At 36.7% G+C, this 20,672-nt stretch overlaps 1 protein-coding gene and 1 long non-coding RNA gene across 6 annotated transcripts in view; one reads left to right on the forward strand and one right to left on the reverse strand.

Annotated features, from left to right (window-relative positions):
* Positions 1 to 2,544, forward strand: part of LOC134475653 (uncharacterized) — a 44,453-nt gene extending 41,909 nt beyond the window's left edge. The window contains exons 7-8 of the long non-coding RNA XR_010046825.1: positions 383 to 579; positions 2,407 to 2,544. This is a non-coding gene — a long non-coding RNA (uncharacterized LOC134475653). The remainder of the gene's footprint in view (positions 1 to 382; positions 580 to 2,406) is intronic.
* Lrrc49 (leucine rich repeat containing 49) overlaps positions 1 to 20,672 on the reverse strand; it is a 136,366-nt gene that overhangs the window by 28,664 nt on the left and 87,030 nt on the right. For all 5 annotated transcript variants that reach the window (XM_063246803.1, XM_003477639.5, XM_023560643.2 and 2 more), the window contains 3 exons: positions 15,064 to 15,211; positions 7,011 to 7,094; positions 2,509 to 2,672 (listed from right to left, as the gene is read on the reverse strand). In XM_063246803.1, the coding sequence (XP_063102873.1) occupies positions 2,509 to 2,672; positions 7,011 to 7,094; positions 15,064 to 15,211 (396 nt within the window). The remainder of the gene's footprint in view (positions 1 to 2,508; positions 2,673 to 7,010; positions 7,095 to 15,063; positions 15,212 to 20,672) is intronic.

The raw sequence follows: 20,672 nt of genomic DNA on the forward strand, positions 1-20,672 counted from the left end.
AGAACAAATTTAAGAATTGGTGGTCTTGTGGAAAGTGTTGAAACACAGCGTAGTGGCATTAAATATCCATTCAGTAAAATCATTGCAGAAAACTTCTCAAGCCTAGGAAATGAGATTTGAGAAATGGGATTTGAGCCAGATACCCAGGTAAAGGAACCCCAAACTGAATAACTAGAAAAGAACCTTTCTACGACACATCACGGTCAAATTGTCAGGAATTCAGAACAAAGACAAAATGTTAGAGAGAGGCACCAAATCACACAGGCAAACCCCTCAGAACACTTTTTCTCAACAGGAACCTTCAAGGCTGGAAGGGATTGGAATGAAGTTTTTCAAGCTCTGCAAGAAAATAACTGACAATCTATATTCTATATCCTCAAAGATACCCTTCAAATCAGAGGAGAAATAAAGACCTTCCATGATTAGAAGAAGCTACAGAAATTCATGACCACCAAACCAGCGTTGCATAATACTTGAGGAAATCCTACAGAGACAACGAGGACAACAACCAGGGAACCAAGAGGAAGAGTAAACCTCTCTGTGCGAGTGTGTCAGGAGGCAAACACAGAACCCATGCTGGTGAGGCTGCGGGGTGGAGGGAGGGTGGTAAAAAGGAACCCTGCTTCACTGCTGGTGGGATGTAAACTGACACAATCACTGTGGAAATCAGTAGGGAGATTCCTCAAACACAAAAGGAGGATTCCTCTCAATGCAGTCATTCCTCTTCTAGATAGCTTCCCAAAAGAGTCAGACATCATACTATATGATACACACATACCTATATTTATAGCAGCACAACTCATAATAGCTAAATCAGGGAACTGGCCTATGTGACCATCAGCAGATGAGTAAAAAAACCCATGGTATTTATACACAATGGAGCACTGCTGTATTACAAAGAAGAGATAAATTTGAGTCATTTGTAGGAAAATCGATACACCTTGAATCTATAATGTTAAGTGAAGTAAATCAGACACACAAGTTTAAGTGTCATATGGTTTCTCTTATACGAGGACCCCAAAGCATAAATAAATCAAAGAGTGAAACAAAAGTTAGATAACAGGACATAGGGAGACAGCTTTTTTGCAAATGGAAAGGAGTCTAAAAGATGGAGGGAGGAGGGAGGAACAGAAGGGAAAGCAGACATAAGGAGAGTTAAGGTGTGTTATGTTTGTGTATCAACTCCCCCAGATGAATATAACCATAATATGCTGTAAACATGTATTTATAATAAAAAGAACTGGCTCTAGGACCATATTAGAAAACTGGCTCTACGACTCATATAAATTATCAGAATTTCTATTCTTGTTGCTTATTTTTCTAACTGAAAGAGTTTCACATGTGAATTTTCAAGTATAAGAAATACTTTGATAGAAATAAAGTATACCTTAAAACTGAAATTTTCAAAGTTTAAGTCTAAATATATGTCAGGCTGTTAGAAAATTTCTTTTTTTTTTGTTAGAAAATTTCTAAAGCATTATTCTAAAGCCTCTCAAATCATTACTTTTAGTATACTTTTTTGCATATGAAAGGCTTAAAGAATTCTAGCTAAACACTTGAAATAAAAGCTGTATTATACTTAGTTTGAAAAGCACTTTAGCATTTGGTTAAGATAATAAAGCAAATGTACTTCCTAGATAAAAACTTAAATATATTTTATCCTTGTTAGGCTTTTAAACATTATGAATATATATTTAAATTATATAATATTCTCTCATCTACTTGACTCCAATATGCTTTACTGAGAGGAAGAGAAACACACAGGTGTGGATAATGTCAGAATCGTTCATTCTGTGATACAAGAAAAGAGGTTGTGAAGCATGGGAATTCCACAGACCATAACTGAATACTTACTCCAATTTGATCCCAAAGAGTTTATTACTACTATTTAAAGAGTAAGGTTTTGTGCTGGCTGCTGGGCATACAACAGTGGTCAGGATAATCAAGATCCTTGGCCTTACGAAGAGCTTGCATTGGCAAGACAGATGTGAAACTATTATTCACCATCTAGGTTATAGAAAAGAACTCAGAGGAAGTGCAGGATAATGAGACATAAGGCAGTTTCTGCTCTGGTCCCTGGAGTCAGAGAAAAGTTTTGGGGATGTGAGGTTATAAGACGTCTGTGGTGCCTTGGAGTTAGCTAGGCAGGGTCAGGAAGTACAAGGCAGTTGGTACCAGTAGAAGTCTGTTCTTATGGAAATGTTCTGAGCTAGCAAAGAAAGGAACCCAAAGGGTCAGCAAGGCTGATGGTGTGGGATGAAATAGCTAAGGGCATTGAGGCCTCCTAAACCTGTACTAAATAACTTAGACTTTTCTTATAAACAAAAGGAAACCACTAGAAGGTTTTATAATTTCTATTTTTAATTCTTCCATCGTAGCTTCTTTTTTCAAACTTCTATTTTTCAGTAACCTTCCTTAATCAAGAAGACCATTCTTCAGAAGGGATGAGATGGGGAATAACTGAGCTCCTTAAAGCCGCTAGCGTCCTGCAAGTGTGCCATGGCATACCCTGTGTCCTCGGGAAATGGAGAGATGGTGCTTCCCTCGGTCTGGCAGGGGTCCTGGGGGGGAGAGGCAGAGTCTTTGCGGTCTTGATTTGTAGCATTGTTGGCTACTCGTTGTTGCAAGTCCCAATGCCGAGCTACGTTGTTAATTGTTAACCTTTTCTTCTCCTATGACAAGAATTACAACATATAAATTTCTGAAGAGAGAAGCCCAGGAACATATTGTTGGTGGCTTCTTGCAGTACTTTCAAAGACAGACTATTCCTTGTAAGTGGCTACTCAATACCCATTCTAAAGCCACACTCAGGAGGCCTGCCTTTACCCTGTGGTTCAAATACCTCAATAATGCTATGTCATCATAAAGGAAAAAGTCATACAAACAATATTTACTCCTTAGGAACTTTATTAAAAATAAATGTATAAAATTTATCAGATAATTTGCTATCTGAAACGTATATGCCTCTGACAGAAATGTATATGTCACTGTCTTTAAATACAGCAAAAGGAACTAAGATTTTTCTTTTTCGTCTTTTTTTTTTTTTTTATGGGTAACAGGGATTGAACTCACGACTGCCTGCTTGCAAGGCAGGCGCTTAGGCCGCTGAGCTAAATCCCCAGCCCAGGAACTAAGATTTTTATTTCACTATGCAAAATTAGGATGAATGTGGTGTTATCGCCTTGGTGGGGAGGAGAAAGGAGAGGCACTGATGAATGTTACAAGTTTAAAAAGCATTGACTGTCATGTCTAGAAAATGAAAACAAAATACTGTCTATACTGCTAAAACATAAGCTGATGTGTTTCTAGATAATTAGCCATTTTAAAAGAACACGAATAAATGAATTCATCATATGTGACGGATGCCTGAAAGCAGTGTTTTCTAACTTTAGGGTGCATCAGGTCACCTAGAGAGCTTTTCCAAACAGACTGCTGGACCTCGTCCTGTTCTGCCTTGCGTTTGGTGTGGGGCTTGTGAACTTGTGTCACCAGCAAGCTCCAAGTTATTGGTAACATTGCTAGTTCACTTGAAACCCACGTACTTGGGACATTAGAGCTCAGTTCTCTCAGAGAGACCCTGTGGAGCAAATCAGATCTAAGCCACTGAAACAAATCTGTGCTAGATTAAATATTTCTGTCCCATTTATATTCAGTTTATATTGCCTTGGATAAAGAATTCCTATTCTAGTGAAGTTCCCATTACCAAAGGTTAACATTGTGAAACCGAATTTCAACTAGATCAGAATATTAAAACTACATACATTCCCTTTTCTCTTTGCTATGAGGACCATCTGCCAAGGAAAGATCAGCATTATGACACTGCTGCCTCCCCACCAGCCATCTGGAGCCAGCAATGGCTGGGAGACAGATTTGCTGACCTCGCCCCAGTGCCTGGCTACAGAGAGAATCATAATTTCTAGTTTTATCTCTTCACCTTCACTGGTTTAAGATTTCAGCCTGTGTGCATGGCATTAGGTAGGAACAAACAGTGACGTGGCTTGCTTCATTCCACTCAACTTTGCATACTTCCATTCTCTGCTTAAAACTTCTATTTCTCTAGCTTTGGCCTAGGTTCTTTGTTCTGTTGTTTGGAATTTCAGAATGGCCTGTGTAGCAAACTGGGTTACACTGAAGGTGTATGTATACTTGTGAGACGTTTTGACATTTTATGTATGCCCTCTTCATCTAATGCAAGTAGGGTTCTGCTCTTCTACTATAAAACATCATTCCCTAATCTATAATAAAAAGGCATTCTACCTTCAGGAATTTTATTTTAGCCACTTGCAGATGATTGCACCAACCCAATTTTTAATCTCAATGATGCAGCTATTTTTACTTAGTATCACGGTCACTGGCCCCTTGCATTTGGCTTTCTGGATGACAGGGGCTGGCAGAAAGGAGCATTCTCAATGAGGTATGTACAGCAATGCTTAGAAAAAGAGCCCTAAAGGATCTCCACACCACTGGGTATGTTAACAAATTTATAACAAGATAGTTTCTGGAAATGCAAACACTTTCTTATATCCATGCTAAAGTTAAGCTTCTTTTACTTGGGCTGTTAAAATCAGGTTAATGTCAGGTTGCCTAAGAAAATGAGTAATTTTATTGGGGCCAGGATAGAGGAAGTGATACTTCAAGGCAGGAGTGTATCCTGAGGCCAGGTGAGCTGACTGGTGGCCAGAGGGCCACAAGAGGGCTCTAGACACCATGGTGCAAGAAAAAAGAAGCAAAAGAAAGGCTTAATTATGCTATCCAAGCAAGACTATACAAGAACGTGCCATAATTACTATGTCTTTTCATTTCTGTTGCAAGGAAAAAGGCAGAAAATACAGGCCCATGAACCTCCCACTCCTCTGTACCCAATCCATCCCATTTTCTTAATGATCAACATATGGAGTTAAATGAAAACAATCCTCAGAAAATACTGAAGGTCATGACTCTTAATCCTGAGCAAGAGCTAGAACCTGGATATACTGATATCTGCACGCCTCTAGATTTACTAACAATAAAAGCTAACTAACCTTTCTCATGAAGATGTCCTATTAGTGAACTGAATAAAAACATTCACTATTTTCCAAAGTTACAGAGTTTGTTTTTGTTTGGTTTTGTACTAGGCTTGGACCCAGGGCCTTTACATTTCCAGCTCCCCTAACCCCACATACTTTTTTTTTTTTTTACTTCGAGTCAATGTTATTCTTTTCAATGTTTGCTAAACAATTAAACAATTTCCTCAAATGCTCATGGTAATAAGGTAACTGAGTTGGGTATATAACAAAAAATTTCCAAATTTGATCTGGTACTTATGCCAAGCTCTTCTTACACTGGAAGCCTCATAGCTAAATCATCAATGGATTTTATTCCTCATTTCTACACTTGAGGACTATCATGTGAGACTGTTCTGTAGATCTGAGAGCTTTCATTCTGTGCATGTATGTACAGCTTTTTATTCATTCATATTTGTTTACGTACTCATTTACATATGCATTTGAGCATAGTAAACGCATGAAAATGAACACTACTGTTTCTAAAGGAAACATTTACAAAAGTTTGCAAATAGCAATGCCTGGCAATGGCAAATGCTGCTTCTATAGGTTTTTAAAAATATTTCCTAAAAACCAAGGTACTTTTGGCCAAGCCTTAGGGATATTTCAACATAGGAAAGACTGAAATTCTGCTGGCTAAATCAGTAAAAGGTAGGCTTGTCAGGAGTGTGGTTATACACACCTAACTAATGGGAGAAGGAATAACAGATGAAAGGTGAGGAGGCCTCTGGGAGCCAGCAAAACAGCAGGTAAGGAGGCTGCAGTGTATTTAGTAACATTTAACTCTAAACCGCTTTTGAAGTCCTGAGATGCAAAGAATTGGAAACAAGTTTTTTTATTATTGTCAAGGTTTATTTTCTTTACAAAATATTTGTTAGTATGTGGTTGTGATACACAATGAATGTGTTCATTTTGGGAAATTGGTACATACATATCACAGCTTAGTTCTTTTTATTTCTCTTTCCTCTCTACTCCCTCCATTCTCTTGATCTTCTTTTTATGTACAAAAAGGCTATCTTTTACTTGCTGTTTAAATTATTTATATTTTGTTTTTTTCATATAAGAGAAAATATACAATATTTAACCTTCTGTGTCTGATTTATTTTGCTTAGCATTATGGTCTCAAGGTGCATCCACTTTCCTACAAATGACTCTCATGTATTCTTATTAAGGCTAAGTAATACTCCATGGTATGTATATGTGTGTGTGTGTATATATATATATATATATACATATATACATATATCTTATGTTTTCTTCATTCATTATTCATTCATCTGTTGATGGGTATATAGGCTATTTTTAAGATTTAGCTATTACGAGTTGTGCTGCTATAAATATTAGTATGCATGCATCACTGTAATACGATGTCTTTAACTCTCCCAGAAGAAACCTAGAAGAGGAATAAGCTGGGTAGAACGGAATTTCTAGTTTTAGTTTTTTGAGGAATCTGTATAGTGATTTTCATTGTGGTTGTACTAGTGTATTTTTCCATCAACAGTGCAAAAGGTCTCCTTTTTCCCTGCAGCCTTGCTAGCAATTGTTATTATTTGATTTATTAATGATTGTTATTCTTTCCAGGATAAGATGAAACCTCAGTGTAGCTCTGAATTGCATTTCTCTAATGGCCAAGCATGCCAAACATCCTTTCCATGTTCTTATTGGTCACCTGTACTTTTTCTTCTTGAGAAGTGTTTATTCAATTCAATTGTGTAACACCTATTTTTATCTCTTTAAAGTCTCTTGCGTTTGCATGTGTTTTATAGTGTACATCATCTTGTACTTTTAAGTACAGGTTTATTTATAGATAACAATTCATTAAAGCTTTAGATCCCCTCATTTATAAAATACTTACTACTGATAAGTCAGCATGAAAAACCTACAAAGTTTAGAAACAAATTTTCCAGGAGATGAGCCTGCTAGCTTCACTGTGTGTGCATGCTAGGATGAAGATCTCAGCGAAAATACCTTAAGCAAACTCTGCTTCTGACTTTCCCGCTTCTTCTCTTCCTCTTTTTTGGCTACAACAGATGCCATACGTCTTTCTTCTTCCTGAAAAAAAAGTTTTGGAAAGTATTAGGAAATGTTTAATAAAATGTTAATGGTAAATATCATTGGCCCAACACATCTGGCCTTCCTCTCCTTCTATTTGCTAACAAAACATACCTTCGAAGAGAAACTTGGTATGTTTCTCTTTATTGTGTTCTTCCTTCCTATTTCTAAAACACTTGCTTTCCCTCCCCACTTTTCTTTCTGAGATAGGGTCTTGCTACATAGTTCACGCTGCCCTTGAACTTATTGTGTATCAAAGCCTGGCCTGGAACTCTTGGTGATCCTCCTGCCATAGCCTCCCAAGTGCTGGGCTTACAGGCATGAACTACAACAGTAGGCCTCCCTTCTTATTTATAAAAAATTATTCATTTAACTCTGAATGCTAGATGAACTTAGCTCATTAATATATCAAGCAAAAGGTATAAGAGAAAGAAAAATGGAGCTGGTTTGTATAAATTTTCTTTATAAATTTGTCAATTGCACTTCAATAAACGTGGAAAAAAATAAAACTTATAAAGTACATTACTATTTAGCTTACGAAATTTTAAAAAGCCACAATCTTATTATCCTAAATCAAACCTTAAAAGTTCTGTGTATTGTTTAAAATTTTTTCATGAGCCAAGTTTCTGAAGTTGTAATCTGTATATGGAGTGTGGACCATTTTTTTCCTAGCTAAAGAATGACAAAAAGAGTAAATTCTAACCATATGACTGTTTAATGTTCATTATCAAAATATTTTTAGGCAATGAAAATGATGTCTGTTTATCAAAACAATTTCCTAAAAAATAAGCTTGACAATGTCTTCAGAGATAGGACATTATAAAAAGTAACTTAGCAGAACCAAGTTTAGAAAGTAAATAGGCAGAACTAAGTAACTGAGCAAAACCTTCATAAATGAAAAATGATAAGAAATGAAATGAAGTTCAATAGAGGGAGTGTTGAAGAGCAGATTATTCAGAGCTGAAGAGAGAATTGGTCGATTGGCAGTGCATGGCGGGGAGGGGAATTTCCTATGCATTTCTCCATCATAACACTTCACCTGTTAGATTCTAATGACCACTAGCACTATCCTTTCTGTCTCCAGCCCCAAACAATAAGCTCCATTAGTATAGGGGCCACGTGCTCCTGGCACATGGTTGATAATAAGTATAAATTTAAGGAATGAACTAATAAATATACATCTGTATGGCTAATAATTTCCTAAAACTAGAACAGCTAATTCAAATGGCAGGCATATTTCCAAGGCTTTTAGGACATTAGCACTCTGCTCTACAAATATAGTATTAATTTACATGCCTACCACAAGTCAGCATTTCATTTGAAAGTTGATGGACAGTCATAAGAGCTGCTCACTAAATACTCCTGTGCTTCCTGTGTGCAGGCCATGTTGTGGGATAGCACTTCTTGTCCTCTTAAAGCTAGGTATGGTCGTATGGCTAACTTTGGCTATCGCTGTACAAACAACAGTGGCATGTGTTTATTTCTGGATAAAAGCTTTCAGACAAGGGATGGTGCGGCTGTTTTCTTTCTCACTTCCACGGCATATCTGCAAAGCTCCTGATGGTGGGTATCCTAAGGGCCTAGTCCTGGAATGAGGACAACATGGGAACAAAGGTCCAAGACCGCATGCCACAGACAAGATTTGATAATCTCACAGGACTCTGTTGCTTTAACCTACTAAAGAAGTTGATACCACCATACAATCTAGCCTGCCCTCATTGATACACTAAGAACCAAGGAAGGCCAAACAGGCTATGGAAATATATTCTGGACGGTGGGCTGTTATACACGCTCCCCCAAACAAAAACTTAAGACTAAAAATACACATACACGGAGATGAAAAGTGAAAATGAGGAAAGCACCCACTAGAAGATTCTAATGTTAGAAATGAGAACATTATCTAATCCTCTGAGAAGTTAGCAACATACAAGGTCACACAGCATCAAAGTCAGAAGCCAACTCTTTTTTTTTTTTTTTTTGTCTTGTTCGTTTTTATCGGTACCAGGGATCGAACTCACGACTGCCTGCTTGCAAGGCAGGTGCTTATGCCACTGAGCTAAATCCCCAGCCCCAGAAGCCAACTCTTGCTAGAAATAGAATTAGCAATACTTTTCCCTGTTTGTGGTACGGGGACTGAACCCAGGGACTTCACACTGAGCTACATCTCCAGCCCTTTTCTTAATCTTATTTTGAAACAAGGTCTCATTATTAAGTCACTAAGTTGCCCAGAATGGGTTCAAACTTGTAAACTTTCTGTTTCAACTTCGCTGAATGTTGGGATTACCAGCATGCATGAAGGCACCCAGCTTACAATACTTTTTATAATAAAGATATTTATTTTACTGATTTTAGAGAGATGAAAAAGGAGAGGTTATAATTCAACAGTAAAGTCTGCCATGTGGTTTACTTGTTTTAAAGGAAACAAAAATTTAATGTGATTTTTGGTGAATTTAAAGTGCCTTTACAAGATGGAAAATAATTATTCTCACAGAAACTACAAAGAAGTAATCAGGAAAACAAAATAATTAAAAAATCAGAACTTTGATTATTAGATTCTCAAAATAGCTGGTTTAATAATTATATTAAACTTTCTTAGTAAATACTGATTTTGTATTTATGGAATATAACTTATTTCAGAATGAATGTCTAAAGAGCAAAAGTATGTTCAGTGTTGATGCATCTATACAATATGAACTAGAAACAGATTGGGTGGGGCTGGGGATTTAGCTCAGAGGCATAAGCACCTGCCTTGCAAGCAGGCAGTCGTGAGTTCGATCCCCGGTACCGATAAAAATGAAAAAGACAAAAAAAAAAAAAAAAAAAAAAAGAAAGAAAGAAACAGATTGGGTGCTCAGAGCCAATTTCCAACAGTACTAAAAACTATACTTATGAGACGATTTCATCAGATTTTTGAAAAGAATTTGAACTTCTATTAAAGGCAATAAGACTTTAAAAGGAAATTTACACCTTGGAAAACAGGATTTACACCAAATCAATTTAAATACTGAGTGTTTTAAGGAATTTCTGTATCTGATGGCTATATTTCAGCCCAAGTAATTAAAGAAAAACTAAATTTAGAAACAAAAATAATCCTCTAATTGTGAAGATAAGCTATAAATCTGTTGATAAAACTGTAAAATTCTGGCACTTTCATGGTAATAATCCAGTTTCTTGGACAAAAGTCATATTCTTTATGTGGCAAGAGAAAATGATATATCTGAAACCAAAAGCAACCTACTTTTTGCTTTACTTCAGTTTGGCACTGATCATCCATTATAGAAATACTTTCAAGTTAATTAAGTAGTACAATGACTTAATAAGTATTTGATAACCTAGCTTATACTTTGTCAGCAAATTATTATAGCTCTAAAACAATGTATAAATGAGAAGTTTTTCTCCAGAATAAATAACATAGTTTTAAAGGGGCAGCAATTTGTCATGTGGAATTTTGAAACTTAAGTGGCAATGGACTCTTTGACCACATACTGTAGACTAAATAGTTATCAACAGCCATTGTTTTCTTTGAATATACCAAATATTTAAAGACTAAAAACAGTTTTTGTTGTGCTCTGAGAATAGCTAATACTTTTCATTAAAATAATCTATTTTAACCCAGGAATATTATTCTTTCAAGGTTATGGTGTTAAGATAAAGGTTACTGGTCATTTCACCTGGCTTCTTCTGGGCCAGGAATATTAATTTAATACTGAGGGTGGGGAGGAGGAGGAGAAAAGCCAGAATAGAGCAGGTTATGTTGCTGTTAACAACTTCAAAATTGACACTGGCTTATGTTAAGTTTTTTTCTTGATCATGCCAAGAAAACTTCCAAGTATATTCAGTGTGGTCGCTACATTTCTATATGCTGTGATTTGGTGGCATTTTCAGCTCAATATGTGCTCTCATAATGACCACCATATGGGAAAAAAGTAGAGAATCTTGGGTTGGCTTTCGAAAGCTTCTGCCTGGAAATGAGACGTTACTTCTGCTCACATTTTATCAGCCAAAGCTCATCACAAGTCATGTAACTTTGGAGGTAAAAAAAAAAAAAATGTCATCTTCCTTATGTCAAAAAGAGCAGAACAAATCATTGATCAGCATTAGTAATGTCTACAATGACAAGAAACTGAGAGGAGCTTTCATCTGAGATGAGCTTGTCTAGTTCTTGGAGAGCAAACTGTAAACAAGTTCCTACTAGGTCAACTAAACTTTGATACTGTTTCTCTTTTACACTTTTACATTCCTCATACAGTCCAAAGTGAGGACTTAGAAATGCAAAGGAGAAAATTCTGCCTCTCAGAATTTTCTGTGTAATGGCCCTTCAAAGTGTGCCTGTATCTTTTTGAACTACTGTAATATCTTCCTTATGTCTTATCTTGTGTTAACCAAACGAAGTCCCCTGGAAATGATACTCACTGCCACTATCCATCTAAAACTGAGAGTTTAGGAGTAATCTAACTATTGAAGGAAGAACAACTATATTCTCTGATTTCTTTATTTCTAGAAATTAACGTTTTAAACTAACTTCTGTCATATCTCATAATTAACTCGGCTTGAACTTATCAATTTTAATGCAAATTATTTTCATGCATGCTACAAGTCTCATCTTCCATAACCCTGCATTTGTGCTGTGAATTGTGAAGTTTGATTGTTGTTATGGGGAAAAGTTCAATATTTTCAGTTTATGTATTTTTAAAAATCTTGTTAAACTGCTTATTTTTCAAGATGAGGGGGCAGTGAACTTCTGGAAAGGGTCAGAGAGTACTTCAGGCTTGTGAGCAAAATACAATGTCCAGCTCATATCATCTTTATTTTTCTTTTCTTTCTGTTTTAAAACAATGTTATAAAACTCTCAAAACCATTCTTAACTTGCCAGCTGTACAAAAACAAGCTTCAGGACAGATTTGGACTGTAGGTTGTGGACTGCTAAGCTACTTTTACATTCTGATCCCAGCAAAAACATATAAGGACCTCTAGTTTCTCCAGTTTCTGTCGTTCACATATTTTATCAGAGTAACATTAATATTTTCTAATGTAAGCAATGACAAACACTGTTGACTAGAATGGGCCAGAGGAAAACTCCTCATTGCCTTGCGAGTATGGACTTCTCCAAAGGCTGGCACTAATACACTCTCTGTGTTCTATGATCAAATACTTGAGTCAGAAATCCACTCAGCCGTGCTGTCATGCAGCTTGCTCAAAATGATGTCATAGAAGTCTTTTGCCATATGCTTCCCTTGAGCAACAAAACACCGTCTATAGCACTTCTCTGAAGGGCCTATTAATAATTACCCTGATTTAATCATTACACACTGTGTACATGTATTTACTATGCACCACAAATATATACAAATATTATGTCAACTGAAAAAAACAAAAACTAAACTAACCACACTGAATATACTTGGAAGTTTTCTTGGCATGATCAAGAAAAATAGGCAACTAGTTTACTGGCTCTAAAATAGGCAACTTGTTTACTGGCTTGAATTACTTTTAGTGAATTAATGCTGCTTCCTAGTGATCAAGTCCTTGGGCATTCACCAGCTACACATTAATAATCCAATTTCAATTTCTTTCATTATCAGTAACAACTTGACTGCCACAGCTTGGGTAGTTAATGCTTTTTTCCTTTTGTGATAAAGAGGCGGATTAGTACACTTTGACATTCAGCTACTCTGTTATTCTACAGCACATCCTACATATTAGCTTTCAATGGTCCAGTGACTGCTCCAGATCAAAAACTGGCAAATTCCAGTTCACAGGCCAAATCAGTCCCACTTGTTTTCTCAAATAACTCTTTAAAACAAAGCTGTGCACATTCATTTACAGATTGCCCACGTCTGCTTTTACATTACAATGGGAGAGTTGAGTAATTTCAACAGAGCCTGTATAGACTCTAAACCCTAAAATATTTACTTTTAGGTTCTTTTCAGATAAAGTTTGCCAAGCTCTGGCTCTAGATGGGCCTGGCCTCACATTTATTTACTCATCTAACCCAGGCTTCACTTTCATTTGATTAATATTTCTCCTACTCTTAGATGACTAAAATCTATTCTTCCTAGAAGTAACAAAAGCAAAATATGAGTTGAGGCCAGCAGTGGAGAGCATCATCTCGCTTCCCCTCTGGGCCAGATACTCAGGGTTGCTTATCCTGGTTCATCTCATCCTTCACCCTCTCCTTTCTGGTTCATCCTTTAGGCTGCGACACAGACAGACACGATTTTTACTAGGCAAGCAATTTTTAATTGGCACCTTTAAACTCTTCCAGGGCTTATCCTATTATGCCCAGGACAGACAATCTATACTCCTTATGACATGAAATGTCCCTGACCATGCTGCCTGACCATGTCTCCCTTGTGCTCCCCATGTATGCGACGTTCAGCCCTCTGAGCTGCTGCTGGCTGATGCTCAGTTCTCTCTGCACTGCTTTACATTTCACACACCTTACTCTCCGCAGGCACATCCTCCTTCTTTATCACCCTTTACTTCATATGTCACACATTTTCCCTATTGGCACTGTTCTTATTTCTTTGATAGGGTTAGGAGTTACTTTGCTCTTTGTTACTATTTTGCCACAATATTATATTAATCTATCTAATTATTTCATTTACCTGGATCATCATTTGCACTGCAGTCTAGCTGCATGACTGTTGCTGTAGCAGATGGTAAGGAACCTTAGGTTTATGAACTATGTTTGTTTGTTTTTTGTCTTTTTCCTTTTTATCGGTACTGGGGATCGAATTCCTAACTGCCTGCTTGCAAGGCAGGCACTTATGCCGCTGAGCTAAATCCCCAGCTCCAGGGTATGAACTATGATTGTGATATTGTTTGTGATTTCTAGTATCTAATATACACCCCAATAGAGAAACCTCTCAGATCCAAGTGACTCAGAGCGTAGCAGAAAAAAGCAGCAGCTTACATCATGGAACAGAGAGAAGGCAGCGCCAAGGAAACCCTTGATATTCATGAACTCAGTTACACTTGTCTGTTTGCTAACTACTCTAGGTATTCATCATTGAGGCATAAAACCACGTGCACGGAGAAGCTGACACATGAAGTCCCCTGGCAACTGAGCACACTTCACCAATCATCAGAATTCACACCAAAATTAGCAAAGTCTAAAAGAGCAAAGAAAAACCAGTAGAGGCCTGGGATAGTTTTCCTAGAACAAAGGTGATCAAACTGAAGTTTTGAACAGATATTGTCTGTGAAAATATTCAAACAAATTTGGAATGCAATGCAACAAGACCAGTAGTTCTCTTTATAACAGAACTTCTTGGTACAGTAATATGCTGATATATAATATGCACCTAAAAGGAGGAGGCACTGTATATAGGATTTCCTTTAGATCAGCATCCAAGCCAAAATATATGATTACAGGAAATATAAAATAGAGATAGAATAAATAAAAATAGAGATAGCTACTTTGGGAAGTATAACATCAACAATAATAACTCCACATGAAGCTTCCTAGGATCTTCACATCCTTCTAAAGTTTTGTATTTTATTTTATCTTCATAACAACTCCATGATGTAGCACAATTATGATTCTTATTTTATTTGGAGAAAAATGATTATGCAAATTACTAAAGATCACCTGGCTAAAGATCACCTGGCTAGAAAGTGGGCAAGCCAGGGCTCAGCAGTCTGTTTACAGAATATGTGCTCTTAATGAAGTTACTTAATGAAGTTCTCATTCATCTAATCCAAAATAAATTATTAGCTGGATATTAAATAAGAATGAAAAGCAAGCATGATGATTAATTAGAAGAACAGGAAATTTTAAAGCTCTATTTGATGAAACGAGTGGTGGGGCAGGTTGTAAATCTCTGTAATTATGAAGTACACAGTCACAATAATGCAAAGTCTCATGATTAATTAAAATGAAGAAGCATTTTAAGTGCAGAACAGGTACCCGACTTTCTTGTACCACACTAAGAGGCCACCATGCGGAGGCTCCGAAGGTTCTCACCGTGATTCTCCTCATATCCAGTTGGCGTAGCTGTGTCATATTCTGGAGCACGGTGTGTTTGTACCATGACTCTTGCGCTATTGGGTTGCCATCAAAAGTGATGTCTGAGAGGGAAGTAGAGTCAGCGAGGCAGGAAACACTGTCAAAACTGCAGAAGACACAGAAACCACTGGATTATACCAAGGCCTTCAAACAACATTTTCAGCTTTCAACAGACTTTCTAAAGAATAATTTTAGATTTACAGAAAAAGTGAGAAGGTAGTAGAGTTCTGATACACTTCATGTGATTTCCCCTCATAGCGTGTTAACATCTTGTATTCGTATAGTACACTTGTTACAGTTAGTGAACCACTATCAAAACAGTCTTACTATCGTCCAGGTTTCATCTAGATTTCTTTAGTTTTACCCAGCATTCTTTACTGTTCCAGGATCCCATCTAAGAGACGATGTTATATTTAGTAGTCCTGTCTCCTTCAATTTTGCATGGCTGTGACTTTCATCGTTTTGATGTCCTTGATAGGCTTTGCAGAATACTCAGCAGCTATTTTGTATTAGGATTTGTCTGACATTTTTCCTGATTTGACTGGAGTTAGTTAATATGACTCATCATTTGAAATTAGTATTGATCAGCTGGCCAAAGGCCTATTTTTCAGGGTTCTCCAAGATAAAATCTCCATCCCTTCTCCTTCATTTCATGCTAACACCCTAGGCAGGAATTTATTACATGATGTTCTGCCCACACTTAGGAAGCTCCCCTCCTTGAGGTCAGAGTAGCAGGTAAATTTTTGGAAACTTTTCTTCACAGAGGATTTGTCTGTTATTTTATTTATATAAACTTATACCTATGGATAGTTATCTTATACTTTGGATTATAGTCCAATACTGCTTTGCTTATTTTGCAGTTCAATGTGCTCCCATCTATGACCAGTTGGAAGCTTTTTTTTTTTTGTCTTCTTTTTTATTGGTACCAGGGATTGACTCACGACTCACGACTGCCTGCTTGCAAGGCAGGTGCTTATGCCGCTGAGCTAAATCCCCAGCCCCCAGTTGGAAGCTTTTTGACTTGGCTATCTTCCTATACTCCCATGGATATGGGTTTCCTTTTCCCTTTTCCTTCTCTTCTTCCCCCACTTCTCCTCCTTTCCCTTTCCTCTCCTTCCTCCTCTTTCCCCTCTCCTCCTCTCTTCTTCTTGAATGCTTCTTTAATTTCTGGCACTATAAGATTTTCTAGACTCATCCTTAGAATCAGCTATTTCCCCAAGGAACCTTTTATTAGAGAATGGCTTCCAAAACATAGATGGGGGAAGTGTCCTTTTTGCTGTTACAGTGTCATTTCTTTTAGGTCCCTTAGCTGAGAGAACAGGAAAATGCACGCATGCATAATAACCTGCATACAGTACACATACGTGTCTTAACACTTCTCTGTGTAGTCACTGGTGTCTGTACTAAGCTAAACTCAAGTTCATATTAGTATTTTCAAATCTAATCCATTATCAAATGGCTCAATCTAGTCTCCTCACCTTGCTTATCTGGAAATTCCTATTCCAACAAGGAGAAATCTGGATTCTACCATCTGTTACCTATTTATTTGATTTTTCAATGTCAGTGTGTATACATAGAGGTTATCAGAATTTCTACCCTGTAACCCCAGGGGGAAATAATTTTACCAGCAGAAGCACAATGATTAGGGATAATTCCTTTTGCATTTAGCCTCAGAGTCTCGTTTGCAATGGTATGTAGACCAGTGGTAATTTCCACACATCTGAAATATAGTTAGACTCCCCTGTCATAGTCTGCATTCCTTTCTGGGATCTTCCAAGCTTTTAAATTACTTTTAAAAATTTCCACACACCGAGGTCCACTCCTTATGAGGTTCATCCACATTCCATTGACTTTGACAAATACACAGTATTACATATGCACCACCAAAGTATCACAGGTAATAGTTTTCACCATCTAGAGTGTTCCTGTGCTTTACGTTTTCCACCCTCCTCCTTTTCCACCAAATTCCCAGAAATCACTGATACTTTTACTGCCTCTACAGCTTGCCATTTCCACAATATCATGTAAATGGAATCATATACTACTAGTATATTACCTCTTCAGGCTGACTTCATCCATTTAGCTATATATATATAAAACAGCTATATATATATAATATATATATATACTGGTACTGGGGATCAAATTCATGATCTCATGCTTGCCAGGCAGGCGCCTATACTGCTGAGCTAAATCCCTGGCCCAGCAATATGTATTTAACACACATTCATCGATGTCTTTTCATGGCTTAACAGTTTATCTTTTGTTTTTTTACCACTGAGTAATATTTCTTACCTATTCACTTATTCAGGACAATTGACTATTTTTACATTTTTGTGATAACAAATAAGCCTGCTGTAAATATTTTGTGTGGACATATTTTAAACTCAGCTGGACAAATACCCCAGAGCACAGCTGCCAGATCGCATAGTGAGACTAGGTTTATTTTGGCTGTGTAAGAAACCACCACTAAACTGTCATCCAAAGTGGCTGCACTGTCTTACCTTCCTATAGCTACCCATCCTCACTGGCATTTGGTACTTATCATGCTTCTGGGCTTCATATGTCCCAGTAGTATACAGTGACATATAAGTGTTTCAATATTCACGTCCTTACTGACAAAGGATGTCAAGTATCTTTTTTTTTTCTTGATACCAGGGATTAAACTCACAACCTCACATATGCCAGGCAGGTGCTTGTGCCACTGTGCTAAACCCCTGGCCCTGTCGAATATCTTTTTATATGCACATTTGCCATGTGTGTATCTTCTTTGTGCTTTTAGCTATTTTCCCACTTTAAAATGGTATTGTTTTCTTAGATTTTAAAAAGTTTTAATATTATGGAGATGTTTTTTGTCAGATATATGCTTTACAAATATTTATCTCAGTCTATGGTTTGTCTTTTCATTTTTGTAATAGTGTCTTTCATAGGGCAGAACTTTTCATTTTAATGATATGTAATTTATCAGTTTTCTTTCTCATGCATCATACTTTTGGCCTTGCATCTAAAAATTAAGTCATTGCTAAACTCAAGGTTGAGTAGAAAGCCTCTGAAATTTTCTTCTAGAACTTTTATAGTTTTGTGTTTTACATTAGGCGTATGATTGATATTTTGTTAATTTAAGGAAAAGAACTATATTAATTTTCCACAGGAACATGCAATTGTTCTAGTGCCATTTGTTGAAAGGACTATCCTTTCTCTACTGAATTCATTGGGTTGTTTCGTTTTGATCAAGCAACAACTGACTAAATTTGTGTGTGTTCAGTTCTGGGGCTTTCAACTTGATAGATGTATTTATTCTTTCACTGATATCATGTTGCTTTAATTACTGTGGCTCTGTAGTAGGTCTTTGTAGCATAACATTGAAATGACTCCAAAACCCACATAGTTCACATCTTACTGTGATTAAAAAAAAATGGAGTGTAACCAACTTCCTCATAAGAACACTACATCACACCTTATCAGACAACATGTGACTGGTTCTGACTACTGGACTCCACAGTTCTCACAGACATATTGAAAGTTTATGCTATGGAAACATGTACCTCCAAAGCCTTATCTGCCAGTACCACCTGCCAGTGCTGGGAGACCTTGTTATTAGTACATATCTTTGCTCTACAGTTCAAACCATCTCTCCATGAGAACTTCTTATAGAGAGGTACTCCTTCAAGTTCAATGAGACGTAGCATCGACAAAGGAATTCTTCCACACTAAGTAAGCAACTGAACTATGAAAACTAGACTCTAAATGAATCTGAACTTTCTACATGGTTAATGTATTTCATCTATCAAGTGTATTCCCTCTGACATATGTTCTTGTTATTCTCTCCCTCTTTGAGCTTTGTGAATAGGAAAAAGAGAATCTCTTCATATGGCAATAAGCTGCATAATGAGTGAAACTGTAGGCTCATCATCTCCTTGTTTTAAGCACACAAAGCAGTCTTAGAATAAGTTAGGGGCAGTCCTCCAATACCGTTCTTTAGGATTGTGTCATTATTCTGGGTCATGGCCAGAATGACACATCTGTTGATACCTATAAAATAACATCTGGAATTTCAATTGGAATTTTTGTTTTTAAAAGAAGGGAACAGTCACTTTTTAAAATAATACCTTAAAGCAGTTTGGTACAACTCATTTATATTAGAGATCAGTGACTCCAATAACTAATACAAACTCTTAAGCCTAAAAACATTTTATGTATTCAGGCTTTACATTGAAATTTTATTTTTCCCACTAGATGATACAGAATTTTCATGCTACAGAAAATAACCTAAGTGATGGGAATTAAGATAGAGGTAACTTTCATAGCAAGGATAAAGTTTACAAATTTTTATTCTCATATTTAAACATTTCTTTCATATATTCACTATACTCAAGGAAAAAATACTCTGCTATCAATTATTTTACCTTAGAGTTTATTTTTACTAATCTAAAAAGTAGGGCCATAATTTGCATGCACAACATGGCATTTGAGACACGTCTGGATAATTATGGGAAAATATTTTTAAAACAGGTTAGTATGTGGGCCAGAGGTTTAGCTCAGCGGTGTAAGTGCCTGTCTGGCAAGCGCAAGATTGTGAGTTTGATCCCTGGCACTCAGAAAAAACAAAAACAAAAACAATGCATGTTAGTATATGTAAATGGAAATGACAGTGTATAAATTTAAGGTTAATAATCACCTAATAAGTGATTGATATTAATTAATAAGTAAAGTTGAACATTGTAATTTTCCCACCTAGCATTAATAAAATTCATTTTATTATTAATGTGAAAAGATCTCAGAACAGTTTCTGCAATTTGAGATGGCTGTTTAAAAGATGCTGCTCTCTTTCCCCCATAGTTGTTTAGATAAAGCTTAAGCTAAATTAAAGTACTTCTGATCATTTCCAAGATGAAAGGCAAAGTTTTTATTTCTTCTACTTGTCACCTTCCCACCACATATCTGGCTCTCTGTGACTATCAGATATTTCCTATATGATAAATATATGAATATATATATGAATATCATGTATTTCCTATATGATAAACGGGGTTGTCATTGTACCAGCTGCTGTCTTACCTCAATCCCTTCCTCAGAAAACAGGGATGGAGAAAGGGAGCTGCAGAGCCATCTGAAACACAGGGGCTAATGTGACCAGATCCCATTCTAGGAAAATACTAACACGGTGGGTTAAAAGGAAAAGAGTAGGTTCAGTGTGACAAGCCACATGTACAGAAGGTTGCACTAATACAGATGACAAATATTAAGGGCCTAACATATCAAAACCAAGACAGAAGCTGGGGATTGGAAGGGATAGGGTCTCTGGAAATTCAGAGTTTTGAACAAACAGAAATTAGCAATTATTTAAATGAGATAAAGAGGAATTCAGAATAATTTCTAGATTTCTTTCTCAGGTAAGTGACTGTAGTTATAGCTACAAGGGCTCATACTTTGTCAAACTTCTGTGACCTCTACACTTAAAATGGGTGTACTTTATTACATGCAAATTATGTTTAAAATTAACTCAGAGAAATTATTTCAAAATGCATATTTGATGAATCACATTTTCATCTCCTTTATCTAAAACA

The sequence above is a fragment of the Cavia porcellus genome, unplaced genomic scaffold, assembly GCF_034190915.1.
Source record: "Cavia porcellus strain 051 isolate PalLab524CR breed Dunkin Hartley unplaced genomic scaffold, mCavPor4.1 scaffold_4, whole genome shotgun sequence".
Taxonomy (NCBI): Eukaryota; Metazoa; Chordata; class Mammalia; order Rodentia; family Caviidae; genus Cavia; species Cavia porcellus.